The sequence below is a fragment of the Cyprinodon tularosa genome, unplaced genomic scaffold (assembly GCF_016077235.1).
Source record: "Cyprinodon tularosa strain WSP-4 unplaced genomic scaffold, ASM1607723v1 ctg184, whole genome shotgun sequence".
Taxonomy (NCBI): Eukaryota; Metazoa; Chordata; class Actinopteri; order Cyprinodontiformes; family Cyprinodontidae; genus Cyprinodon; species Cyprinodon tularosa.
Window position 1 is genome coordinate 574,822 of NW_024038639.1, and position 27,976 is coordinate 602,797.

The 27,976-nt window shown below is 38.1% G+C and overlaps 1 protein-coding gene and 1 long non-coding RNA gene across 3 annotated transcripts; one reads left to right on the forward strand and one right to left on the reverse strand.

Annotated features, from left to right (window-relative positions):
• The first annotated feature begins 251 nt into the window (after positions 1-251).
• nt5c3a (5'-nucleotidase, cytosolic IIIA) lies at positions 252-27,657 on the forward strand. Of its 2 annotated transcripts, none has more exons than XM_038282480.1 (8): positions 252-447; positions 21,844-21,942; positions 22,076-22,145; positions 23,102-23,234; positions 23,306-23,395; positions 23,505-23,667; positions 24,762-24,962; positions 26,971-27,657. In XM_038282480.1, exons 1-8 carry the CDS (start codon positions 310-312, stop codon positions 27,070-27,072), a joined length of 996 nt encoding a protein of 331 aa, XP_038138408.1. In that variant the 5' UTR covers positions 252-309; the 3' UTR covers positions 27,073-27,657. The 2 variants fall into 2 exon arrangements, with proteins under 2 accessions (XP_038138408.1, XP_038138409.1); XM_038282481.1 differs by lacking the exon at positions 252-447 and adding an exon at positions 18,430-18,555.
• LOC119781873 lies at positions 19,242-20,068 on the reverse strand. Its single transcript, XR_005280614.1, has 2 exons — positions 19,682-20,068; positions 19,242-19,618 (listed from the first exon to the last, which is right to left on the reverse strand). It is a non-coding gene; the product is annotated as an uncharacterized LOC119781873 (long non-coding RNA).
• Positions 27,658-27,976: the final 319 nt, after the last annotated feature.

A 27,976-nucleotide genomic window follows, 5' to 3' on the forward strand; every position in this document is an offset into this window, starting at 1 on the left:
GACGGAATGTAATCTACATCGCTTGCTCCTTCTAATAAGTTGAGGAAACTATTATTTTATTGTATGATTTATTTAGTTTTCTTCACAAATTCATTTGAGATACTGTTTGTATTATTATTTTATGTTTTTTGTATAATTATTCCCAGAAAACCGTGCTATGTTTTTTAAATTTATTCAACTTGTCATGCTTCAGAGTAACAGTTCTTCGTCTGCATAGACGATCTTTGGTTCCGCGTGCGCACCAGTAGGAAGAAGGCCGTTGACAGGGGAAGGACAGCGGGCTGGTGAGCGGCAGCACAGCGGACCGACATGGACCGGACGGCTGTGGTGAAGGTCGGAGCCGCAGCCAGCGCCAGCGTCTGTGTGGTGTTCGGCGGCGTCGCGCTGGCACAGTACATCGTAGCTAAGAAAAAGCGGGCGGGGAAGAAAACGAAGATCATAGAGATGGTGAGTTAAAGTACGCTAACTGCGTTTATGTTAAGAAACAGGAAACGGATTGTGAGGCCTTCAAAATAAAATTACCTTACATTTTGATTGGAATATTATGCAGGCATATGTTGAAACTTAATATAAGATTATGACCGGAAATTAAACACGATATTGTTTTTATCTTTATTCCATTAAACTTGGTGAGTGCACTGCGCATGCGCGCCGGGTACCCCTAAAACTAGCGGCTCTTTAGAGGTCACTACCAGCCACTTCTCACTGCTGAAGGGGCTGCAGCTTTCTGTTTATGGCTGCTAAGCTGTGACAGCCCAGCTGTTGGTCAGTAATACTTTCACTGCTCTGAAAAGTGCTTTGTGTGGCCATGGTCGATCGAATGGGCTCGGTTCAGGTTATGCAAACCCCATCCAACACTAAAACTGCAGAGAAGTCCTTCACATACTTCCAAAGTATGTCATTTGCCAATGTATAAGAGCAATAATAGAAATTTCCCAGCATTTAAACTGAAAGAAACAAACAAACACAAAAAGCAGTCTTGATTAGCATTAATTTCGTGGCACTGGCCTCCAGTTAGAGCAGATTTAAAAACCTATAAAGTGAGGAAGATATGAGAGTTTTTAGAGCAAAGTTTCACACAGCCTTAAAGGAATAGTACACCCAAAACATGATAAGCCTTCATTTTCTACTCACCCCCATGCTGAACAACACTCTGGAGTACTTTTTTGATATCTCAAATGCATCTGGAGATCTGGGAGGCTTCTTGCTGTCTGCTGACATTCAAATAATGGAGGTCTATGGCGCCCGAGGCAGAAAGGTCCATAAAAGTCCACAAAAAACGTGTCAATATTCCTCCATACTGCTCGTCCAATGTATTCCAAGTGTCCTGAGTGGGTAGCATCCAGAATTTACTCGAAACGAAGTCATTTAGAATGTTTTTAGAGCATAAACAGTAGTGTATAGGATTTCCTGAAAGCGCGCACATGCGCGATCCCGACGCTACGGAAGCCGGCAGACCAAACCAGATGAAAGTGCGCATTCAGCTCGGCAAAGAACTCATGCTCTTCCTCAACACTGAAGTCCTCAGACATTTTTCTTTCGTTGTTTCTTTCTTTGCACAGGTAAACGGCACATTTCTTCTTCTACACTTGCATTATTGGCAGAGCAGACGCTGAATGCGCACTTTCATCTGGTTTGGTCTGCCGGCTTCCGTAGCGTCGTGAACGCGCATGTGCGCGCTTTCAGGAAATCCTATACACTACTGTTTATGCTCTAAAAACATTCTAAATGACTTCGTTTCGAGTAAATTCTGGATGCTACCCACTCAGGACACTTGGAATACATTGGACGAGCAGTATGGAGGAATATTGACACGTTTTTTGTGGACTTTTATGGACCTTTCTGTCTCGGTCACCATAGACCTCCATTAATTGAATGTCAGCAGACAGCAAGAAGCCTCCCAGATCTCCAGATGCATTTGAGATATCAAAAAAGTACTCCAGAGTGTTGTTCAGCATGGGGGTGAGTAGAAAATGAAGGCTAATCATGTTTTGGGTGTACTATTCCTTTAAGTAGAAGTATAGATACTGCAGTTAAAAACCACTGGTAAAAGTTGAAGTATCAACTTGACCTCTTTACTCAAGTAAAAGTGGAAAAGTATGTACTCCAAAAACTAATTAAAGTATTAAGTAACCTTTAAAAAACAGCCAGATGCCACTATATGAATTTTAAAGCTCAATTTTTCGACTATTTCGAAGATTTCTTTGAGATAGGGCCAAGGATGAGGGAGGTCTTGTTGGTCTCCGTCTCCCGATACGCTCTCGCCTGTGTCCGACCTTTCAGACATTTCAGCATCTTTTTCTGAATCCGACATTGTAGCATGGCATAGACAATTCACGTTTGCAGTTGATTGATGATGATGATTTCCTTTAGCTAACCAATGAGTGTTCGCGTTATATGACTCCTCAATTACACTAGTTTTCACTAGATGTGGATGGCGCCAATGATCTGCATTGGATGGCGAAAAATGATGTGAAATAAATATTTATAAACATTAAACCAAAGTGAACGTTTGTTTTAAGAATGTAAGGAATAGAAAGTACAGATACTTGTATGAAAATGTAATGAGTAGAAGTCAGAAGTAGGAAGAAAAATAAGTAATTGAGCAAAGTATAGATACCTAAAAGTGTACTTAAGTACAGTAACAAAGTATTTGTACTTATTTACTTGAAATCTCTGTGTGCGTCTGTTTGTGGGCAGGGACCTCCATTACAAAGCAAGATGTCAGGGTTTTGTTAGTGAGATCTAACTTAATTAAATCTGAGCAACAAAGACTGTGCTTATTTGGTAGCATGAAAGAGGTCTTAATCATGTTAAGTCTGTCCAGGCTTACAAACTCTGGACGTGTACGTTCATGTAAAACAGGAAAGGGACAGAACGCTCGCCCCAAAACAGAAATTTGTACACAAGATGTGCAAATTACGATTAGGATATGAATATCTAACTCTTCATGGAACAAACCTCACTCTTTTAATTCTCTTTTGCACATACAGTAAGTTAAAGACGAAGATGTTCTCTGCACTCAGACACAGTTGATAAACAATGAAGATGTATTGTAGGAGGAAACCGTTTTGATTAAATATAATCAGGAATTAACAAGGAGAAAACATCAGGGACGTTTCTCTGACTCAACATGCTGTTTTTGCAGTTTGATTTCTTTCATATTTTTTTTCCATGACATTGATTGGTTGAGAAGTTCATGTTCTTGATTTCTGATATGATTTCCTGGTTAAACGAACAGCGTTTTGATACAGAAAATCTCAAGCTGAACCTGAAGCTACCTTGATAAGCCAATAATCCTACATTGATCCCAGGTTTTGACCTCCGGACGTTAATGATAATCTCCTTTGTACTGCATTTGTTGTACAGTAGGTCTTTGCCTCTCCAATGCTCTTGTACATTCTCCTTTTACAATGATTAATATGAAAAATAGAACTGACAATAACATTTTCTAAGGTATTTTTTTTAAATTATGTGTTCTTAAAGTCAATATTCTTTACTTTTAGAAATAGAAAAAAAGTTGTCTTTCAGCTATGAAGTTATTTAGCAACCTTGAAAACCAAAGATGGATGATCAGAGGAATCAATTAACAGAAAATAAATGATGCAGAATCAAGACTAGTGAGGATGGATTGATGGATACCTCAACACAAGATGAACGTGTTTCAGTTAATGCTTAAACCAGGACTTAGGGTATGAGTTCATGCTTGCTTTTGTATAATTATAAATCAAATAAAACCAGATTTGGATGAAGAAACAGGACAAGTAGGATCAAAAGACAAATGTTAAGATCTTCAGAAGGTTTTTACGTCTTCTATCTAGCAGACAGCGTGTGCAAACCTTTTTTGTATGTGTGTGACTTCATCAATATCCAGATAATATGCTAACAACCAAATCGTGCAAATTCATGGACGGAGGATAAGCAAATGTAAAAACCTATCATGCACAAAGTCTTTTTTCAATTCTGAAACTTCTGAGGCAGCAGTTTTTGCAACTTGTTTAACACTTCTAGAGGTCAGGTGCAAATCCACAAAGGAGGCATTAATACAATGAGAGTCAATGGAGAGAGAGTCACTGCATGTAAACTTATTTGGAGCATCAGAAATAACTAAATAATGAAGAAAAACTGGCTATGCAGTTGGACACAGGTTAATGGAGCATGACGGCAAACAATATTTTATGAATTAACGCAAAACATAAAAAAAATGACTGAAATGATCTTAAATATTGTGGCATGCCTATTTAAAAATATATAAAGCGTCAGCAGAGCCTGTAAAAAGAAAAGGGTGGTTTGCAAGTAGAGCCAGACCGATATGGGATTTTGAAGGCCGATACCATTATCAGTATTTGGGTCTATAAAAACACAATATCCAATATTGGCCAATATTCGACATAGATCAGCTAAAATATAAAAGGAAAAAAAAACTGAACATGTACATACACAGGATATGCACTGTCCAACTGTAGTCAAACTCAAATCCTCATAATAATAAAAAATATAATTCAACACAAAGAAGCATAACATAGAATTGTAGAACTAAAATAAGCCACTTTAATTTTGTCAGTGTTAACATAAGACTATGAATACAATAAATGTTTGTTGTGCTGATTTAGATATTGCCTCAAATTTGTGGTACTTTTGCTTCACTGGTGCTGGAGTCCTGACTAACTTTAACACCACAGATGCTGCATCCAGCAGCTGTTACATCCTTCCCACACCTGACTGTTCCACTCTGCCTTTGAAATTAATATATATACATTTAGATTAGAGCTGAAACAATTAATCAGATTAATCGTGGTTAATTGATTATTGAATAATCTTCAACTAATTTAGTAATCGATTAATCATTATTATAGAGACTCTAAAAGATGCTGTTAGCTGACAGAACAACCCACTTAGAGCAATATTTATATTAGTATTATTATAGAAATAGTAAAAAAACATTTTTTAAACATTTTGATAGATAAAAAAACCTTTTTGTCTGTCAATTTTTTCTATTCAGAATTCCTAAAGTGGAAAAGTTTGGGTTTCACCTGGTTTAATTCTGTCTTCTTTTAGGAACCTTTTGCTATCAGATTAATAATCGATTAATTAATCAATTAGAAAAATTAATCGTTAGTTACAGCCCTAATTTAGAGTAGTTTGCTAATTAGATTTCACTTCTCCAGATGAGAATTTGAAAGAAGCGGCTGCATACGGCTTCTTAAAATAAAAACAGACGGGCCGATTGGAGGTATTTTGTATTTGATTCATTTCATTCACAAAACCCCCTTAGAAATATGTTTGTCATATTTACAAGCAACCGAAAAGTTCCTCTTTCACTGAACACAAGGGAATGAACTAGATTTAAGTATAAATGCTACAGTGTTTAAAACATCAAAAACAAGATTACAAATAAATACATGAATTGGAGCCTATTAAAAATTTGTTTTAATGAAAACATAACCTCTGAATTTATGATCCCCAGTAAAGCTTGCATGTCAGCATGAAGTTTAGTGGAACACGAAATAATCTTATTTTCTTATAAAATTTTGTTTATTTCACAAAGAGCTAAAACTTACTCAGAGCTAAAATGCTAATATGTTCACCTAAACTAGCACATATAAAACTAATCGGCCTGGCTCTAGTTACAAGTGTGCATCTGTTACTCGAGCATGAAGCACGGTTATGTTTTACTAAATGAGGCCTACCTTTTTATGCAGTATATCTGGTCAAGCAGTGGTTAAAATGAGCAGATGGAGCTAAATTCAGCCATTGTGCTGCTGTTGTGCAGCCCTACCTCCCATTTATCTGGTAAACATGTGTTTGCCAGATGAGGATCCATGCATGTTGAAGGCTAATCTATTTAACTCCCCTTGAGGGATTGTTGAAGAGTCAACGACAAATTGCAAGCAAAAATTGTTGCTGCAGGCTCATCCAGGAGGATCTTGCAAGTCAATGACTGGATGCCCTCAACTGGTTTTCTTACTCACTCTGACTGAGACTGTATTGTCTCTTTAAAGTGCCTGTGGTGTGAATTGGCGCTATATAAATAAACTGAATTGTACTGAATTTTTAAAAATAAGTGCTGAATAAAGATATTCTCAGCCCCTGTAGTTACCTCTGCCAAGGGTGTTATGTTTTTTGGAGAGTTTGTGTATGTGTACAGCAGAGGTGCTCAAGTCCAGGCCTCAATATCTACTTACCTGCTAATTTTTGATGCTACCCTTTTTTTCACACACCTGAATCAAATGAGTGGCTTGTTACCATGCTTCTCTAGGCGATTGAGCCCCTAGATTCAGGTGTGTTACAAAAGAAATGCATCTAAAAGTTACAGGATGGTAGCTCTTGAGCACTGGACTTGAGCACCGCTGGTGTACAGGATAACTTGAAAAGGTATGAATGGATTTTAATGAAATTTTTACCAATGGTCCGCCTCAGTCCACAAAACAATCCATTACGTTTTGATGATGATCTGGTTCCTGTTGACACGGTGGAGGAGTATAAGTACCTGGGAGTATACTTTAACAATAAGTTGGACTGGACTAGAAACACCGAGGCGGTCTACAAAAAGGGCCAAAGCCGACTATTCTTCCTGAGGAGGCTGAAGTCCTTTAACATCTGTGGGACGATGCTGAGGATGTTTTATGAGTCTGTTGTTGCTAGCACACTCTTCTTTGCTGTCAGATGCTGGGGCAGTGGGCTGAGGGTCGCTGAAAACAACAGACTGAACAAACTGATAAAGAGGGCCGGTGATGTTGTGGGGGAGCAGCTGGACACCCTGACCACCGTGGCAGAGAGGAGGATGCTGTCCAGGTTTCAGTCCATCTTAGACAATGACTCACATCCTCTCCACGACACACTGGTCCAGCAGACAAGCTCCTTTAGCAGAAGATTCCTGTTACCCAGATGCACCACTGAGCGCCACAGGAAATCATTCCTACCTGTGGTCATCAACCTATATAACGCCCCCCTCAAGTGATTCAGCCACCCCCCCACCCACCCACCGTAATTGACATTTATGCACTATTTTTGCACACCACGTATCACCTTACTTGGATTTATTCACTTTAATTGGACTTTTCACTCTATTTGGATTTAGGTTTTACATATACATAGATATACGTACAGATATATATATAGAAGAGCTATATGTGTATATATATTTGATCTCTTTTTATTCTTATTTTTATCTTTATTATATTGTATAATTGGATGTGTGTATATATGTCATGTAAAACTGTAACTAGAGCGTGTAACAAAAGTAATTTCCCTCTGGGATTATTAAAGTATTTTAATAAGATCACTCTTTTTTATAAAGAATCCCATAATATCATTACTGCTAAGAGCAGGTGGAATGGACGGTTCAACAGAGCTATGGCTCTGGGTGAGTTTGGCAACTGTATTAAAAAGATATCTAGGATTATTCTTATTCTCCTTTATCAATGAGGAGAAATACACTGCTCTTGCAGTGTACTATTTTTCCAGATTAGGTAGGATTCCCGTAGGCATGTGGAGCATGATTTTCTCTTTCAAAGGGGCTACATTGTCTAAGGCAGTACCTAGAGACCCAGCAACCCCATCAGTAAATTCATAAAATCTGTAAGGGGATCAACTAAACTTTGCCCTCTGCAGCCCTGCTAAGCGACACAGAGGAGAGAAAAAGTGAAACAGATTCTTTGAAATTAATAACTGCCCTATCTGATAATGATCTGCTAAAATGAAACCTTCTATTGGGGGAGGAGAACTCTAACCCTGAAGGTTATTAAAAAGTGGTCAGAGAGGACAGGGTTGTGAGGAAATACTGTTATTTCTTCACATTCTATACCATATGTCAGCACAAGGTCCAAAGTATGAAGATGAGAATGTGTGGGACTATTCACATTTTGAACAAAGCCAATAGAGTCTAAGATAGCATTAAAGGCTGCATGTGAGGTAGTTTCCAACATCATTGTGATCTCAACCCAGAAGTATGTGGAGGGCAAAAGTGTATCATGAAATACCTAAATGTAAATATCCCATGAAATAAACGTACCACGAAATAAGTAGATGCAATATTTATTTATTTACTTTTCCTATACATCTGTTAGATATAAAATATACAATTTAACTCTAAAATGCATATAATAATGAAATGTACTAATAATTCAATGTACTATTAAATAATTCAAATGTGCTATTATAGAATTAAAAATAAACTTTAAATGAGTAATTAGATAATTGAATTTAATAGAAAATACATGTATTTCAAAATGAATATAATAATTTAATAGAGTACAAGAATTAGATGTATTTTAGGAGGTCGCTAGTCTGCTGCTGTGATATTTTTGGGGTTATATGCTGAAATGTTTTTCAGCTCTAAAATAGATGATGAAACCTTTGAATCAACATTTACGTTCATGTGGTTTGACCATTTGGACTGAGATTAATATTTTTCTCCTAAAGTAGTTAATCTGTTGTAGCATCCTGTACTTCTAAAGTAGCTCATTAATAACACTACAGGGTTGATCACGGCGCATCTCCAGCCAGCATCGTTTTCCTGTTTATCTGCTTCAGATGGTCTAAACAGAACTAAGAATTAAACTTGTTTAGTTACATTTTAGTTTGATGGCTGCTTTTGCGTTTTCCTCCCTGACTCACACTAAGCTGCGTGGATCAGATCATGTCGTCTTTTTGTTATGATTAGATTAGAAGAACAAACGTGATGACAGCAACACCACCTTCTGTATGTGTCTGTTTATCAGGTTTCAAGATAATCTGGGAGTCGACGTTTCAAATGCCGTGAACAGGCTACTGACTACTCCCTGTTTGTGCACTTCTTTAGAACATTCTCAGTCATGCTGATGCTTGTGGTAATAACTTTTTTTTGTCATGAAGCTAAAAAAAACAGACTAAAAGTCCAGTTTATTTACTAAACACTTCTCTGTGACTGCTGCGCTTTATTTGATAAGATTATGATGAACTGCAACCTGGATGTTTTTGTTGATGCTTGCCAAGTGTATTTTGGTCTTCTGACCTCTAGAGGGCAGAACAGGGCAAAATTGTCTTCTCTACTTCTTCAAGACCTCACTTCTTTGCCCTGTTATTTAGAGCTGGACATGAAATTACATTAAAAAAACTGTTATTTTGGTTTGATATTAGTTAAGCAATCTCTCTATAAGGATGTTATGTTAAGCAGCATGCTGTTCTGTAATGAATACAGATAAAACTGCAGCTGCAAAATTGAAACTTCTGTTAATATTAATAAGACAGAAGTATTTCCAAGAGATTGGATTGATTGTGTTTAAAATGCAGGAAGTTTAGCTTTGGATTCTAATGTTTTATTTCCTAAATGCATCTCAGAAAACATAAAAAAGTATGAAATCATCTAGTCATCATTTTCTGAATGTTTTTTCACTAATTATTAAGGTGAATTTAAATATTTTTCCACTCACAACAAACCAGAAGACAGAAATATTTTAAATTGATGGCAGTGATGGAAGCTTACAAGTTCTGTTTGTTTAGTAAACATGGATTCAGGAGGAAGTGATGCTTCTTGTTTTTAAAATTCAACATTTCAAGTCTCCAGAGTCTCCCTGCAGGCTCATCAACACCACTTCTACAGAACGCTTTATCATTAGGAGCAGATTGTCCTTATTATCACAAACATAGCAGCTACCAATGTGGGTGCAGCTAAAGGAAACAAGTGTGCCTTCAACACGTAATCCACCACCATGTCACAGATATGATTTTCACCTCAGCTAATCCTTGTATGTCGGTCACGGTAAATGAAACCTGTGTCAACCTGGTTAACTAAAGTGGTAAGTCACCCCTCCTGCAAGCAGGAAGCCTTGGTTCGTATCCCAGCCGGGGGAATGAGCTCCCAGTGTGGCACTTGGAGTTGAAGAATTTTGGCTATGGATTCAAACAGGTCCAACCTTCTCTGGACTTCAATGCCCATACGCTATGTTGCCTAGCAACCATAATAGTTGACACGCAAAGCAGGCAAAGAATGGACGCTGAACTTCCAGCTACTGTTTTGGGTGCTAATAACATTTTCCAGTAGTTACACTGGGACAGATAAAAACCTTCAAGTAAACCATATATTACCCGCCACATATCTGACTCAATAACCATTTAAAAAACTATTTTCATTAATTTCAGAATGAACTATTCACATAATTATATTATCTAATTAATATAGTTAAAGGTATGGTGGAGGATTTTTTAAAAGACCTTGCTCTCCACTTAAAAAAAAAAAAAAATTCACCTGCAAGAGCATGCACGTGCCAATTTTTCCTCTTGCACGCCCTGTTTAAAATGTGCCGTTCTCATAGCTCATACAGCTTACTGTGTCCACATACAGCAGTGACTTTATAGTGGAGTTTATAGGCAACTCAATTAACTGACAGTTCGGACAGATGATCACTGCTTTTTGCTCTGCGCCATCTTTATTAGTCACAATTGTTGGGTAGCGATAGCCTATTGCGAGTCTCATAGTGCTTTGCGAGGAGAGCTCTCCACGCAAAACATTCTTCTGAGGCCTTTCTTTTCTTCTCATAAACTTCATAGACACTTAATCTCTTATGACCGACAGCCATTTTTAAAGAACTGTGGTGAGAAAGGTGAGGTTCAATGACTGTCTGAAACCATAGCCCACCACACATATGCAGCTCAAAGTGAGCATGCGCAGAAAAAGATAGCTAACAGGGCGAGTGTTTAGGACAGCCTTACATAAACATATCACCACAATGAGGAGGACCTTTTATTGAGATGATCTGCGTGGAAATAAAGGATCATTCTTCATTCCTTTAATATAATTAATATTAAATATATATATATTAAACTGATGTAATGTAGGTTGTAGCTATTAGGTAAATGTTAGCTCTATCATTCTGGTTAAAATCTGTTGATGCAGCTGTAATATCTCACATGTTGACATTGCAATTTCATGGTATCACTATAAAATTTTTAAAGTAAAAAAAAACGTTTTGTCGAAGAGCTGCGGTCGATACCGCAGATAAGCACAAAAATGCATATGCTGCAGGAGGTCTAACCAATGATGTCATACTCTTAGTAGAAATGTTGTAGACAGCAGGATTTTCAGCCTTATCAGAAAGAGCACAGTAGTATGTCAAAGGTGAATCTGATTAAAGCTACAGTCCCGGTGTCCGCAGCGGTCGCACGCTCTGTAGGCTTTTACTCAGACAAATCATCAGATTTTATTTGGTTTTACAATAGGAACTGATCACCTGCTCAGTTTTTAGGGTTCTTATTCTGACGGGTGGACTCGTTTTTAAACAAATTTGGAAATTCCTAAGCTCTGCAAAAATAAATAGATCTATAAGTCAAGCAACCGTGAACCTTTGATTTATTCTTTTTGTCTTTCTTCTTAGACTATCTTGAAATCACTTGATAATTGACACCCAAAGGACTGTTTCATTGACTTTTTTTTTTTGCTTGAACTGCCAGGCAGATCTAGGATTAACGGAATAACAAATAGTTTATTATCTTCAACTGTTAGTTTACAATTGCAATTGTGCATTGAGCAGAACTAGTAGTCTGCATGTAGCCCAGTGTTTGGGGAGCAGTGAGCAGCTTGCAACACCCTGGGAGCATTCTTGGCTGAAGGGTCTTCCTCAGGGACCCAGAGTGAGGTCTGCAATCAAAATGCCTTTCCTGGGCCTAAATGCTGCTGTCGTTAACTGCTGTTTTGCAGCAACCCATATCCATTTAATGATACATGCAGTACACTTGTTTTAAGATACATATTGATATTTAAAGAAACTGAAAAACAAAGCTATGGTTTGTATTTGAATGAAAATACATTTTTATTTAAATACATTTTAATGAGGCTTATAACTTGAGTAAAAAGTTTTGCAGATAGATGCATAAGTACGATTTGATAGAAACGTAACCGTTCTGGTCTACGGCTCTAACTCACTAATGTGGGATTAACAGTGTTTACATAAAAAAATATTCTAGAAATATAATACAGTGATTTTTATTTTTATATAGAGCAGAAAAAACGTTATACTATTACTTATAAGCAGTGGTGGAAAGTAACAAAGTACATTTACTGATTACTGTCATTTTTTTGAGTTTATTTACTTTAGTTGAGTATTTTTTGGGGGGGTACTTATAACTTTCACTCCACTGCATTTCAATGAAGCTGCTACTGTAGTTACTTACTTTTAAAATTCAATTTCAACATGGCGGATAGCAGCCCTTAGAACTGAATTTGGACACCACTGTTTTAGAGATTTGCATGATGTTCCACAAATGTGAGAAACTAAGGGCAGGTATTATTTTTTTAGTTTATACTTGTAGTGAGGGTGTTAGTTGTTGCCATGAGACCAAGTTGTTCAGTAGTATGAGTTGTGGGTTCTTTGTGGTAATAGATTCAACCATAAACCTCTATTGCATAATGAAAGTGTAAGTAGAATCAAGACAATTCTGTTTTGTTTTTGTCTTTTTTTTTAGATGAGAAAAAATACTCAAAATGCTTTTTTGTGGCATTTTGATGCTGACGTTCTTTCCAGGTGGAGTTGAATTTGTAGCAGAGCAGGTCTATGCATCAATACATCAGGTGGTTTCTGAAAGTTACATGCTTCTTTAAAATTACTCTAAAAAGGAAACTGAAAATTGCACAGAAATGTACTGATATTAGAACATTTTATGAGTTTTTGAATACTTAAGTATTTTCACTTCAATGCTTTAACTTGAATATATGTTCGACTGAGTTACTTTTACTTGTAGTTGAGTAAGATTTGACTATGAATATTCATACTTTTACTCAAGTGCTACTTTTGAGTATTTCGTCCACCACTGCTTATAACTATATCTGTACTATGAACAAAAATGTTATAAATATTTTTTTAAATAACTTCAGCTCTTGTAGCCAGGCTGCACACTCCTTGCTGGTTGATAACTTTCTTCTTTGTGAGTCCCCAGAGTCAATTTTTCTGCTGCTGAATTCTGGTGCTGGAAAATTAAGCATTTTGTAAACGGTCACCTTCACTGGAGCTCTGATTGGAGAATACTGTTTGCTCAGGTCTCAGATTTGATTAGTTTGTGCTTCATAAAGGGCTATTTCTCCGTTCTACAAAAAAAAAAAAAAAAAAAAAACTTCTTAAAGTACTTTCCAAGGTACTGATAGTGGAGAACGTTCAAAGTTCAAGTTGAAAACCAGTCACACACACACAGAAATCAGTAAGATAACATTTTAAAAGGAAGAATCAGATAAATCCATCATTGAACAATGCTGAGCTCCAGTAATTTACTATTCAGGGTATTCAGTGTTAAAACAGATTAAATGGGCCCTCAGAGGCTTTTCATTCTGTGGACAGAACATTTCCCACCAATAAATGACTTCATTCATTGTATGAACACATTTTGATTCAATCTTTAGCCAAGGACCCCATCCCCTATTTGGAGGGGGTGAAGGCAGGTCCTAGACTAAAGTATGTCGGCAACATATAAGTGAGGTGATATGTAATGTGAGATGTTAAGATTTTTATGGCATTCACAGCAGTCAGAGTGAAAGGATGTTGCTTCTGTTTTTAGCTGTTTTAGAGTACCAACCCCACAGCATACAGAAAGCAGAGCCATGTTATTCAATAAATAACCCTTACATTTAAATTTACCCTCACAGGAAGGTTTGGGTTAGAATCCCAGCAGAACCCCATTTATATATCTGCAGGAAACACAACTGAAGAACTGTTTGCTCTGCCGTTACTCAGCATGTTTGCAGACAATTATCTGATATAATGTGTTTAAAAATGACTGAGAGGTTGTTCATTACATGAACAGAGAGAAATTCTATGTTTGATAAATTAGTGATGAATGCAGCCGAACATGATGAACACGTAGACATTAGTATCGCTGTTTGTTCTGATGGAAAAATATGAATTTTCTGGATTATTCTTCCATGATTTCATGGATAATCTTTGGACCTCCTGCTACACTTTATTAGACTCTCTAGACTAACTCTAGTTCAGAGCATTTATAAACCCAGAAAATGTATAAAACCAGAGCATTTTTAAACCCAAGGAGTATAAACCTAAAAATTAATATACCTAGAGCATTTATAAACCCAGAAAATATATAAAACCAAGAGCATTTATAAACCTGGAGCATTTATAAACCCAGAAAATATATAACCCAGAGCATTTATAAATCCAGAGCATTTATAAACCCAGAAAATATATAAAACCAAGAGCATTTATAAACCTGCAGCATTTATAAACCCAGAAAATATATAAAACCTGCAGCATTTATAAACCTGCAGCATTTATAAACCCAGAAAATATATAACCCAGAACATTTATAAATCTAGAACATTTATAAATCCAGAGCATTTATAAATCCAGAGCATTTATAAACCCGGAAAATGTATAAACCCAGTTATATAGAAGAAGCATTTATAAACCCTGGCCCTGGGCCCGTACAGATCAGCTGTAACATTGAACGTTGTTTTTTTTGTCAGCGAGTTTAACTCATACATAAGGCAAGGCAAGCCAAGTGTATTTTTTATAGCACAATTCAAAGTGCTTTACATGAATTAAACAATAAAAGAATAGAAAAATAAAGGTATAATAGAAGCAAATATATGAACATGATAAAAGCAGGTAGTAGAAGAAACAAAATAGTTGGACCCCAACTAATAATACCTAAACTAAGGCAGTTCTAAAAAAAAAAAGGGTTTTTAACTTTGACCTGAGTGGTCTGGGAGGTTGATACATTGACAACAAATTTGTTATGCATTGAGGTGCTGATCCATTCAGTGTTTTATAGACTAACTGAAGGATTTTAAAGACTATTCTCTGATCTACAGGGAGCCAGTGGAAGGACTTCAGAACCGGGCTGATGTGCTCTACTTTCTTAGTTTTAGTGAGAACACAGGCAGCAGCGTTTTGGATCAGCTACAGTTATCTGATGGACTTTTTTAGACAAACATGTGAAAGCTCTGTTGCAGTAATCAATTCTACCAAAGATAAATGCATGAGTGAATTTCTCTAGATCCTGCCTGGACATTAGTCCTTTAATCCTTGAGATTTCAGGCATAATCAGTGGTTTCTAGCTACCGTATTTTCACGACCATAAGGCGCACCGGACTAAAAGACGCAGTCTCAGTTATGTGTGCCATTTCTGTATTTAACACACACATAAGGCGCACCGGACTATAGGGCGCGTTTTTTATATACAGGTACATGTCCTCTCAGGTGGATTTTCCCACTTAAAAACATATTAAAACTACTTTATTCCCACTGATCACAGCAAATAAAGCTGCAAGGTGTATTTATTACAAAGTATTATTCAAACCTGGGAACCGGCATCGCTGATGACACAGGGCTGTGATTACTCCTCTGATACAGTTTATTGAGGCATAAATTAACTTAAAAAATAGGCAGGATAATAATCTGGATGAACTGACTGCAATGATTAAATTTTCAGGTGGACTTTCTCACTTAAAAAGATTTAGATTATTTAGATGAAAAAACACCTGCGGAGGTGAGCCCGTATGCCCCACGGCCCAGAGGCTGCTGTTGAATTAAGTTTTCAGGTAGAAAAATAGAGCGGGAGCAAAACTGAGTATGATTGTGCTTTATTAATGTATTTATTACAGAGTATTAATCAAACCCCTCAAAGTCCTCATCCTCTTTTTCTGAATTAAACAGCTGCGCTAAATCCGACATGCCAGTTTCCCCTTCTTCTTCGTTTATTGACGCATAAATTAACTTAAAACATAGGCAGGATAATAATCTGGATGAACTGACTGCAATGATTAAATTTTCAGGTGGACTTTCTCACTTAAAAATATTTAGATTATTTAGATGAAAAAACACCTGCGGAGGTGAGCCCGTATGCCCCGCGGCCCATAGGCTGCTGTTGAATTAAGTTTTCAGGTAGAAAAATAGAGCGGGAGCAAAACTGAGTATGATTGTGCTTTATTCATGTATTTATTACAAAGTATTAATCAAACCCCTCAAAGTCATCATCCTCTGTTTCTGAATTAAACAGCTGCGCTAAATCAGACATGCCAGTTTCCCCTTCTTCGCTGTCAGAGTCACTTTCCGTGCAGCGCGGCTCCTCAGAAATAATGCCGGCTTTTGCAAAAGCTTGAAGAACAGAGCCAGCAGACACGTTAGTCCAAGCATCTACAATCCATCCGCAAACTGTGGCGTAAACTGCCGCTCGCAGCCTTTCTTTGAACGGGCGCTTCACACCGATGTTGGGCGGTTGAAGTTCCTTTGTCAGACCCCCCGGGATAACGGCGAGCACAGCGTTCATTGATTCACCTTTTTTTTCACATCGGCTGTGAGATGGGCACGCAGCGATGGTGATGGGTGGAAAAAAACACCTGTTCTCCTCACATAGGCTACACCTCCCTCAGCCACGCTTTCATCATCTCCTCTTTCATCAGAGCGCTGTGTCTGTCTAGCTGTCAGCTCCCAGATCAGCTTCTCTGATTGGTTGATGCGGCGCGTCCAGCAGCAAAGCTTAAAATTTTCCATCTGGAGCAGCAGCAGCGCGTTGGCGGTGCATCAGATGCTTAAACGATCCCGACGTGCTGCACCTGCGGCTCAAAACGCGCTGCAGGACCTTTTGCTGCACCTATACGCGCGTCAACCATTGACTTTGCATGTAAACTCGCTGCTTCTGCTGCACCTGCTGGGTCCGGTTCACACCGATGTCGAGTGGTTGAACAGCGAGCACAGGGTTAATTTGTTTCCCCATGTTTTTCACATCAGCTGTGAGATGGGCACGCATGGAGTTACAGATTAATGGTGATGAGTGGAAAAAAAACACCTGGTCTCCTTACATTCAGCCACTCTTTCATCATCTCCTCAATGAGGTGGTCTCAAAAGTCGCAGTTACAACACACATAGGGCGCACCGCACCATAGGGCGCACCACACATTTTGAGGGGAAAAAAAGACGTTTAAGTGCGCCTTATAGTCGTGAAAATACGGTATAATAGCTGAAGCTCTTAGCTAACTCTGGAGCTCTCCTCCTTTGGTCTGAAGATTATTACCTCAGTTTTGTTTTCATTCTGTTGGAGAAAATGATGGCACATCCACATATTGATCTGTTCTAAGCATCTAGCCAATGCTGTGATGGATCCATAGTCACCTAGTGACATTGTGATATAAAGCTGTGTGTCGTCTGCATAGTTATGGTAACTGATCTTTCTGTCTGCTAATATCTGAGATAAGGAAAGCATGTAGATGTTGAATAGGAAAATCAAAGCTTTACTGCTTTCAAGCTGAGCAATGGAGGAATCCTTTTGTTCCACAGATGCTAATTTATTTGGATGGTTGTAAGAGCTCACTAGTCATAAAAGCAGAGCGGCCTGTTTCAGGCATTTTCTTTGATATTATCATGGACAACAATGCTGTGTCAAAGTTGGGAGCTTAAGACACAGTGTTGAGTATGCTCTGATAATAGGTCATAAATCTGGTCTGAAGGTCTTATTATGTCTTTATTTGATTGCTCTTCAACAACCTGTTTATTTTGTTTTTCTTCTGTGAAGAGGACCCTTCATCGGCTATGTCTGTTCCAGAAGATCCAATCAGAAGTTGGAGTTAAAAGAAGCTGATTTAACCAGTTGACTCTGCTCACATACAGACGCTTAGAAGAAAAAGGTTGTAACTTTAATTAGCGATGGATCGATGCAAAAAATGAGGCTAACATTAAAATCCACTAATCATGATGTTAGTTATGGTAATTATTGAACTGATTAAATCGGCCTAACGTCAAAGCCCAAACTGTGCCAAACTGTCTTTGTTCTTCTGCTGATCTGACGATTTCAAAATTATTCACACTAATGCAACTAGTGAAGATAAAAAAAAAGTGCTGGTTTAACATGTTCAAGGCTCCGTTACTGACATGTTCAGACCTGCCAGAAATAAACTGAAGCTTCTTCTCTGTAGGAGCCAAATATTAAAGCCGCCACAGTAAGATAAGCCTCTGTAAGTTATCTCTGTGTCTGTGTGTGTGTGTAGTAGTAGTAGTAGAGGGGTGTTTATGTGAATCCATTTGAGTGAGCCTTATCCATAAGTAGACATTTGTCAGGTGTTACTGACCTTTGTCAGAGCAAACAGCCTGATGCTCATTCTGAAACTTAAACCTTTTGACCCCTCATCTGCTGTCACACCATTTACTGAATATGTGTGTGTTTGTGTGTCTTTGCACGGAGAGGATAGTGTGTTAAAAATGTACGTTGCTCAGCAATAGCACTCCTCAATGCAACGGCGCCCTTTCTAATCGATATGAAAGGTCAGAGGTCAAGTTACTGGAAAAAGTCTGGATACCAAACACTGGTCTAACAACGCCGGCCCGGTTGCCACATCTGTTTGTCGACCTCTGTGTTTGTGGACTTTGTTTGCGTCTGTGTGTCCGCTAGAAGTGTCACTATGTTTGTGTGTTTGAGCCTGTGTTGGGGACGGGTTATATTGTCTAATCAGTTTTGGTCAACACCCCCCCTCCCTCCCCCCTTCTTTCTCCCCGCCTGTTTCTGGGTATATATAAACGCTGCGCAGACACACAATCTTTTCTTCACTCTTGTTTTTTTGAAGAGACAACAGACCCCGAGGTAAGCCTGGATGTGCCTGCATGCAAGTGGTTGACTAAATGAAATGCTTGTTGGGGCGGCGACGTGAAGTTAATGAACAGAAAGATGTCTTATTTTGGTAATCTACAGGGGTTGAATCTGTTGCATAGAAAATAATTGATGAAAAATGCAGTATAATGTATAGAAAGTCTTAACAAAATATTGCAGTTCTGTCTGTATTTACAGTTGGATGTGATGCTTGTAGCTCTGCATCCATCAGCAGAGGTTGACCTCTGAGGATTCTCACCACTTTAATCATCAGTTTGAACCTTTTTTTTTTTTTTTTTTTTTTAAAGCTGTTAAATCAACATAAAATCAGAAAAAAACTACAACTTTTTAGATTTTTAAAAAACTCCTGGCTTGTTTTGCTTTTCTATGTGATGCTGTGTTAAAAAACAAAAACAAACTTTATTTTTAGGTTATGCTCTGAGTGTAGTGTGTCTTTAGGGACCCCGGTGAAAGATGAGGTGTCAGTCAGTCATTCTGATTGCGTAAGCAAAGTCCTGTTGGGTGCAGCAGGATTTCATCAAGTCTTTTTATATCTACTGTCCTTGCAGTCCCTCCTGTTAACTCGTATTGAAATCTACTCTCGGCTCTTATCTCTTTTTTTCTTGATTAAAAGACAAAGCTCTAAGCAGTCAAGTAAAGTCAACATTTCACACTCAGAATGCTCTTAAATTAGAAACTTTATTGTCATTTTGGACTCTTAATTAAATAGTTGTAAAGTTTGGAAGAAACTCAAATTCAATGACATTTTCAACTGAGTAGGGTGTCATAAGAAACTTGTAGTTATGTAATATAATACTGGTACACAGGTGTAATATAATGCTTAGCTTAGACTAATATTTTTAATGCAACCAAGTGTTTGAAACGGGCTCATTTACCAACTAACACAAACCAGCCCTGATTCTGTTAACTTAGCGTTAACCGAACATGTGGTCTCAAACTTGCAGGATTTCTGTTGCTTGTTTCTTCGTTCGCAACCTCAGGACTCCATACAGGGTTGCTTTGGAAAGCCAAGAACATGGCGTTCTCCTCCTGCAGGCTGTAAATAACAGTTTAGGAGTTGGTGTGTAATATGACAAGCGATGACTTGTAGCCTCTATACCATTTGGCCCTCCTCTTTAAGCAAATGTATGTCACAGTAGTTAATATTAGTGCATATCTGTCCAAATATGGCGCTGATGTTATGTCCCCTTAGCTGGTCTAGGAGGTATAGGAGACAGACGTGAATCAAGATAGGGAATTGGGAGACAAGAAGGAATTTAAGATGTTTTTTTTCTCTTCTGTACAGATTGATATTTAGCTTTAGGTGAGCTCAGGCAAGCATAAACAAAACAACCCAAAAAGAAAAGTTGAACTTACCTAGTTTGGAAAAAAAAACTATTAAACAAAATATATAAAACTATAAAATAACTGGACTAAAAATCACAAAAACAGGAAAACACAGGCACTAAGCGAAAGGCAGTCAAATGAGCAAAAGACCTAGAAGTGCTGCTTCACAGACATTAAATAGGACGCAAGTAATAGAGGATTGGCTGAGACCCTGAAAGAGGCACCCAATCCTAAAGGAGGAGGCGGAGCCTAGAGCTAAACACAAGGCATCATTTCATTTAAAAAATCTACTTTGGTAATATGACAGTGATCTAATTCCTTATATGCATGTTGTGTTTTGCATTTATTGTTAAATCATGTGTGATTCATTAGATTCCTCGATCCAAGCAGGGGTTGGGGGATAAAAACAAAAATCTAAATGTTTCGGCTGCTCTCATATTCACGAGTCACCACAGCAAATCCTTATTATTATGATTTACCAGATGCACCTTCTGATGAAAGCAAGATTCAAACCACTTCACCATGGGGGCGGTTTTTAAAAAGAAATATGTAAAGAAAATGTGTTGTTAGAGGTGGTTGCTACAGGTTTAACTCCTCTCAGTCAAACAACCTCCAACAAAAAAGCAGCAGACTCCATGTGGCATCTGAGACCGTTTGCAGCACCACTCAAAAATTTGACTGATGTTCACCCTTGTTTTCTTCTCCCTTTTTGGGGGTTTAAATGTGAGAAATGTAACACCAAGAAGTCCCCACTACTTAGCTCTGTCATAATTTTACTAAGATTAATTTTACTACAAAAAACACAAACGAAACTTTCTACAATAGAGAAGCATTTTAGAAAGTTTTGTTTGTGTTTTTTGTTATGTTTATTTGTATATATGTATGAAGGTATATGTGTAAACATATTTATGTATGTATATGTGTAGGTAGGTATGTATTTATATGGATATATATAGCAACGTCATTATAAATATTGTAAATTGAAGAAATACAAGAATTAAAGGGGTAGGAGTACATAAGTTTTACTTCTTCCTACTCCTTTTCGCACATGTAATAGAGGTATATTAACTTAGTAAAGAAGGGTACCTTGTTTGTTGTTTTTCTCTCCAATGTTTTAAACATTATTTTATTTATTTTTTTCTCTTGCATGTTCAAAATAAAAAAAAAAAAAAAAAAAGATATGGCAGATATGCTGTCTGAGGTCCATCTTATGATTTCAACCTACTCTTGTTATTGGTACAGAATACTGGCATGTCAAAGTTTGCCTCAGAACCAGGGATAAATGTTTATAGATTTTGGAACCATAAAAAAACTTTAAAACATATCTACGTTCATTTTCAGTAACATTAAGACTTTTATTTTGCACCACTTGATGTTCTGTCGATGAATTATTTTTGAAAAATGCATAATTTTAAAGAAAGTGTTTTTTTTTTCTCCTGATCTGTCAGGTGTAGAGAAAAGTTTCTTAAATCTCTCAGAGAATTTTTTATTTTTATTTTATTAACCTGATCTGATTTTTTAAAAGCATTTATTCATATTCATTGTTGGCCTCTGCAGATGGCCGCTCGAACCGAGCCTGGTTCTGCTGGAGGTTTATTCCTGTTCAAATGGAGTTTTCCTCTCCACTGTCGCTACAAGCATGCTTTGCATGAGGGATTGCTGTCTGGTCAATGAGTTAATACGATAAAGTGGTATTCCTTAGATAGAAAACTTTAAATCCGTTTGACTGTATGATCTGATTGAATTGTCTCTAATTGTAAATTGAATTGAATATATTTTTCTCTTCTTTTGTTTTTTGTTTTTTTAATAAAGCGGATTCCAGATTTTCTGCAGCTGCTTGGCATAGATGCTCTTTCTTACTAGAAAAACTAATTTACTGGCTGTGTTGAACTTAATTTCCATTTCTTTTTCTTCTTTTTCTTCGTGCAACTCCAGATGCCTCAGTTTGAGAAACCCACGGTGCACATGAGAGACCCTGAGAGGGTGGAGCAGATCATCTGTGGCCTCATCAAAGGAGGAGCTTCCAAACTGCAGGTAAAGCATCAAATCCTGACCTGTTTCAACCCGAACCGCCTCATTTGAAGGATTGCCGGATTCTACAAACGCATTAATGAATAATCGCTCTTCTCATATGTTCTGGTAAATAAAAAGCTTCTGAATGTTTCAGATCATCACAGACTTTGACATGACGATAAGCAAGTTTGCTGTTAATGGCAAGCGGTGTCCGACATTACACAGTAAGTATTACAGCAAGCTTATTTAATTCATCTAAAGCCGTTAGACTGAAAACAGATGCAATATTATTATGGGAGAATTATCCTGCCATAATGCAAGAGCACATAATTTCAATTTGAGAAAAGAATTTCATCTTCTTGCACTCAAAACTTATAATGCTCACACTCAAAACATGCGCTCTCAAATATTTTCTCTTCTCCCTCAAATCTTTGTTTCTTCTCTCAGATTTAATGCTTCTTGCACAGATATTTTCTCCTCTCGCTTGCCTCCTTCTCTTCGCGCACAAACCGCGCACTGCTCGAGTCTCAGATACGCTCGCAAACCCGTAGGCTCTGCTTGCGGATTGATTTGCTCTCTCTCGGATTGCAGTCGGATCGTCGCCTAGCAACCTTTCCAGCCAATAGAACGACAGCCTGGGAAAGGGTGCGCTTGTCTAACTCTACTGAGTGTGCCTGTGATAAACCTTACCAACAATAAAATGGCTTTTTAATTTAAAAGCTATTAAATTAAGAAGCTGAAAAACAACAACAATCAGGAAAATAAAAAAAGGAAATAATAAATGGCGATTCAAGAATCACCAATGAAAAGTCACTTAATTTCTGCTGGAGGCAGAAATAAAAAAAAAAAATTTTTTTTAAAGTTTGCTAGTCAGGGCAGATGCTAATTCTACGGGTTTGCGAGCGTATCTGAGACTCGTGCAGACGGGCCGTTTGTGCGCGAAGAGAAGGAGGCAAGCGAGAGGAAAAAATATCTGTGCAAGAAGCATTAAATCTGAGAGAAGAAACAGATTTGAGAGAGAAGAGAAAATATTTGAGAGAGAGCGCATGCTTTGAGTGTGAGCATTATAAGTTTTGAGTGCAAGAAGATGAAATTCTTTTCTCAAATTTAAATTATGTGCTCTTGCATTATGGCAGGATAATTCTCCCATATATTATCGCTAATATGTTTCCCTTCATAGATATTATCGACAACTGCAAACTGGTGACAGAGGAATGCAGGCAGAAGCTGCTGCAGCTGAAGAATAAATATTATCCAATTGAGATTGACCCTCAGCTGACTATAGAAGAGAAATATCCTTTTATGGTGGAGTGGTAAGTCAAACCCAACATGTGACCTAAATGGAGGTTTTGTGCACAGCTCATGTTTTTCTGTTTGTTTCCAGGTATTTTAAGTCCCACTCGTTGCTTGTGGAGCAGCGGTTAGAAAAGGATAAACTGCCAGAGGTGGTGAGGGAGTCTGATGTCGCCCTCAGGTAAATCCAGAGGATCAGAGGGAAAATGTGTGTTAGATCTGCATTTGTGTGTTTGATGCGTTCTGAATTTAAGAAACGAGGGCTAACAGACGTGTTGGTTTCGTTGCAGGGAAGGTTATGAGCAGTTCTTCGACCGCCTGCATCAGCACAACGTGCCTGTCTTCATTTTCTCCGCTGGTCTGGGAGATGTGCTGGAGGAGGTCATCAGTCAGGCAGGAGTTTACCATCCCAACATCAAGGTTGTCTCCAACTTCATGGACTTTGACGACAACGTAAGTCATCTGTAGAATACCGACCTGTCTGTTCTGCACTGGAAAAAAGTGGAAAAAAGTCATTTTTTCTTAAAATTTGTGCATTTGTTCTTGGATTGAGGAGGAAAAAGAGACATTTTGCCAATGGAACAAGACAATTTAAGAAAAGAAAATACAATTTCATTATTTCAAGTGCATTTTATATAAATATCTTATTTTAAGAGTAAAAATACTCATTCCATTGGCAAACTATCTTAGATACCTTTTCAAATTAAGGGTAAATACATTTTATTTAAGAAATTTTTACTTATTTCTAGATAGTTTTTCCGGTGTGCTTTACTGGCACATTAAAACAGCACTATTAGAAGCGCAGCGGTTTTTGCACACTTTTGATTTTTATCTTTTGTAGAGATCTGACCTGACCTGATCAGACAGTTTTCATTTCTCCTTAATATCTATAAACAGCTGTGTTAAAAATGATTCCCTTTTAACCTTCCTGACACACATCCTCAGTAGTAGAAGCAGAAATATAACTTTATGAATTAGTGATTAGCACAATGAGCACTAATAACTATCGGACAGTGTACGGATCTTTTCCAAAACACCGGGCTTTTAAAATAAAACCAACCTTTGCACTCCCATCAATCTCCACACAGATGGAGGTTGAAGGTCCAAATGATAAATTACAGCAACTTTGCTGTCATATGATCTTCATGGTGGCACTAAAGTCTGCTAAAGATAACTTTTTACTTTATCAATATGATAAAACATCTTTAAATTTGGTACAAATGTTGATTTGAAGGTAGTTATTGAGTATAAAACAGATAAATTATGACATGACAAAGAAGTGAAATGTTTAGCACCTACCAAAGTCTAGCTCCCGGTTTAAGGCTGAATGAACAGCTGATATTCCTCCAAGCAAAGTGCAGTTATACCTATCATTTAGCAACTTTTGTCCCTCTTTCAGCTTCATTTATAAAAAAGCTCTTTATTTGGTGCGTCTACAGCTTAGAGTTTGGTTTTTCCAACCAAACTGAAAGTAATCTGCTTTCTTTCATTTAACAGGCGATTTTGCTGTGGATTTCTGAACACAAGTGTTTTCTTTTTTTCTGCAGGGGGTGCTGAGAGGATTCAAAGGCGAGCTGATTCACGTGTACAACAAACACGACGGCGCCCTGAGGAGCACAGACTACTTCAAACAGCTGAGGGATTACAGCAACATCATCCTGCTGGGAGACTCCATGGGAGACCTCACCATGGCCGACGGCGTCCCCAATGTGGAGAACATGCTCAAGATCGGCTTTCTCAATGACAAGGTAAAATCATGCACCCATCTTTAGAACCAGTTAGTGTGTTTTTGTTGTTTTTTTAATAGGCTCCCTTCCTAAATTTGCTCTATTAAAGGTGTACTCTAAGAAGCTTGACGATGGTTCATGTAATACTTCTTTCTAGGGCTAGTCTGAACCCATAATCACTGGCAAAAAGTATTTCTAGAAGAAAATACAATGAAAAATATGCTTCTAGTTTCCCTAGACCAAAGCATAGTTCCTGTGCATTCTTGAAAGGTTTGTGAATGTAAGCATTTAAATATTATCACTGTTCTAAGTCTTAAAGGAATAGTACACCTAAAAAAAATGATTAGCCTTCATTTTCTACTCACCCCCATGCTGAACAACACTCTGGAGTACTTTTTTGATATCTCAAATGCATCTGGAGATCTGGGAGGCTTCTTGCTGTCTGCTGACATTCAAATAATGGAAGTCTATGGCGCCCGAGGCAGAAAGGTCCATAAAAGTCCACAAAAAACGTGTCAATATTCCTCCATACTGCTCGTCCAATGTATTCCAAGTGTCCTGAGTGGGTAGCGTCCATAATTTACTCGAAACGAAGTCATTTAGAATGTTTTTAGAGCATAAACAGTAGTCTATAGGATTTCCTAAAAGCGCGCGCCTGCGAGTTCACGACGCTACGGAAGCCGGCAGACCAAACCAGATGAAAGTGCGCATTCAGCTCGGCAAAGAACTCATGCTCTTCCTCAACACTGAAGTCCTCAGACATTTTTCTTTCGTTGTTTCTTTCTTTGCACAGCTAAACAGCACATTTCTTCTTCTACGCTTGCATTATCGGCAGAGCAGACGCTAAATGCGCACTTTCATCTGGTTTGGTCTGCCGCGGTTTCCGTAGACTCGTGAACGTGCTTTTAGGAAATCCTATACACTACTGTTTATGCTCTAAAAACATTCTAAATGACTTTGTTTCGAGTAAATTCTGGATGCTACCCACTCAGGACACTTGGAATACATTGGACGAGCAGTATGGAGGAATATTGACACGTTTTTTGTGGACTTTTATGGACCTTTCTGTCTTGGGTACCATGGACCTCCATTATTTGAATGTCAGCAGACAGCAAGAAGCCTCCCAGATCTCCAGATGCATTTGAGATATCAAAAAAGTACTCCAGAGTGTTGTTCAGCATGGGGGTGAGTAGAAAATGAAGGCTAATCATGTTTTGGGTGTAAAAGAGCTGCTCTCTCTACTTAAAACAAAAATGCACATGCAAGAGTGTGCACAAGCCCATTTCTCAAGCACGCTCTGTTTAAAAGTTGCTGTTCTTATTGCTCATACAAGGTTACTGTGTCCGAACGTCGTCCCAACCCCTAAATCCCTCAAACACTATATAGAGTGGGACTATATAGTGGACTTTATAGTAAAATCGGTCAACTTACCGTTCAGACAGATGATCACTTTTACTTTAGTCCACCGCGCGGTGCCTGCACCATCTCTCTTATCAGTCGCCGCTGTTGGGTAGCAAAAGCCTATGGCGACAGCAGTCCGCTGTGACAGCAAATTCCATAATGCTTTGCAAGGAGAGCTTTCCCTGCAAAGCATTCTGGGATATATCTTCTCATACACTTCATAGACACTTTTTCTTTTACGACCCTCTGCCATTTTCAAAAAACCGTGGTGAGAAAGGTGAGCTTCAATGAGTGTCTTAAACCGTAGCTCACCACAGATATACGCCTAAAGATGCGAATGCACAGAAAAATATAGCTAACTGGGGACGAGCATGTAGGAAAGCTTTACGTAAACTTATCACCAGTATGATTGACAATTAGGAGGGCAACTTATTTAGATGATCCACCCAGAAATATAAGATCATCCTCTATACCTTTAAGTATAAAAAGGAAAGAACTAGAAACTAAAACGTAGCCCACCTAAGTTTGCCCATATGTCAGAAAAGCTTTAAAATGTCTGTTAACCAGAAATGCACCCATAGTTGAATGCGGCACTTTTTTTACTGAAGTTCTCTCGCTGCCTCTGTAGGTGGAAGAGCGCCTTGACAAATACATGGACTCTTACGACATCGTCCTTGTGAAGGACGAAACCCTGGAAGTTCCCAATGCCATCCTCCAGAAGGTTCTATAATTATCCAGTTGGCCTCTTCATCCAGAGACCACCCTGCTCCTTTCTCTGTTTTCCTCCTCCTCCCTGCAGCCTCTGGCCACTCAGACTCCTGACCACTGTGTAACTCCTCCACTTTCTTCACATCCAACCATCAATTTGCTCTAAATCTCTGCCCAACAAGAAGTTTTACACATCCTGAACGAATCTTCCTAGCTGGAACAGATTATCTTTGGATTGTGTTTAGCAGAAAAAAATTCTCATGTTCTCTCCCAAAACAGTTTTCTGAATAGAAAGAGAAACACAGACTGTCACTCCATGCTAATGGCTTGCACATTATAGTTATTTTCTGGAAGTATTTTTGATATTGTGAAATTTGTACATGATGAACCAGGCTGAAATGATGTTAGTGGGCTTTGGCATATTGATCTGGGGAGTGTTTTGAAGTGAGCTACAGGTGTTTGATTCCACTAACGTCTGCAAAGCTTGGGGACTCTAAAGTATAGTAAAAGTATCTAATGGACCTTGGAAACTGTTTCCTCAAAAGCAAATTGAATGTTTTCCTCAATGGCAGCAGCAACAAAATGACAGCTAACAGTATTAATAGAGAAAAAAAGATTTTAGGTCATAAAAAAGGCATTTATAAGATCACATAAAAAAAGAGAAATGCACTTTAAATTCTTTACCCAGAAAAAAAAACTTCACATGTGGCGATAGCTTTGATTTGTCAATGTGTGGAAACTTTTTCTTGCACAAAAAAAGCTACACTATATTGCCAAAAGTATTTGCTCACCCATCCAAATTATTGGAATCAGGTGTTCCAATCACTTCCATGGCCACAGGTGTATAAATTCAAGCACCTAGGCATGCAGACTGTTTTTACAAACATTTGTGAAAGAATGGGTCGCTCTCAGGAGCTCAGTGAATT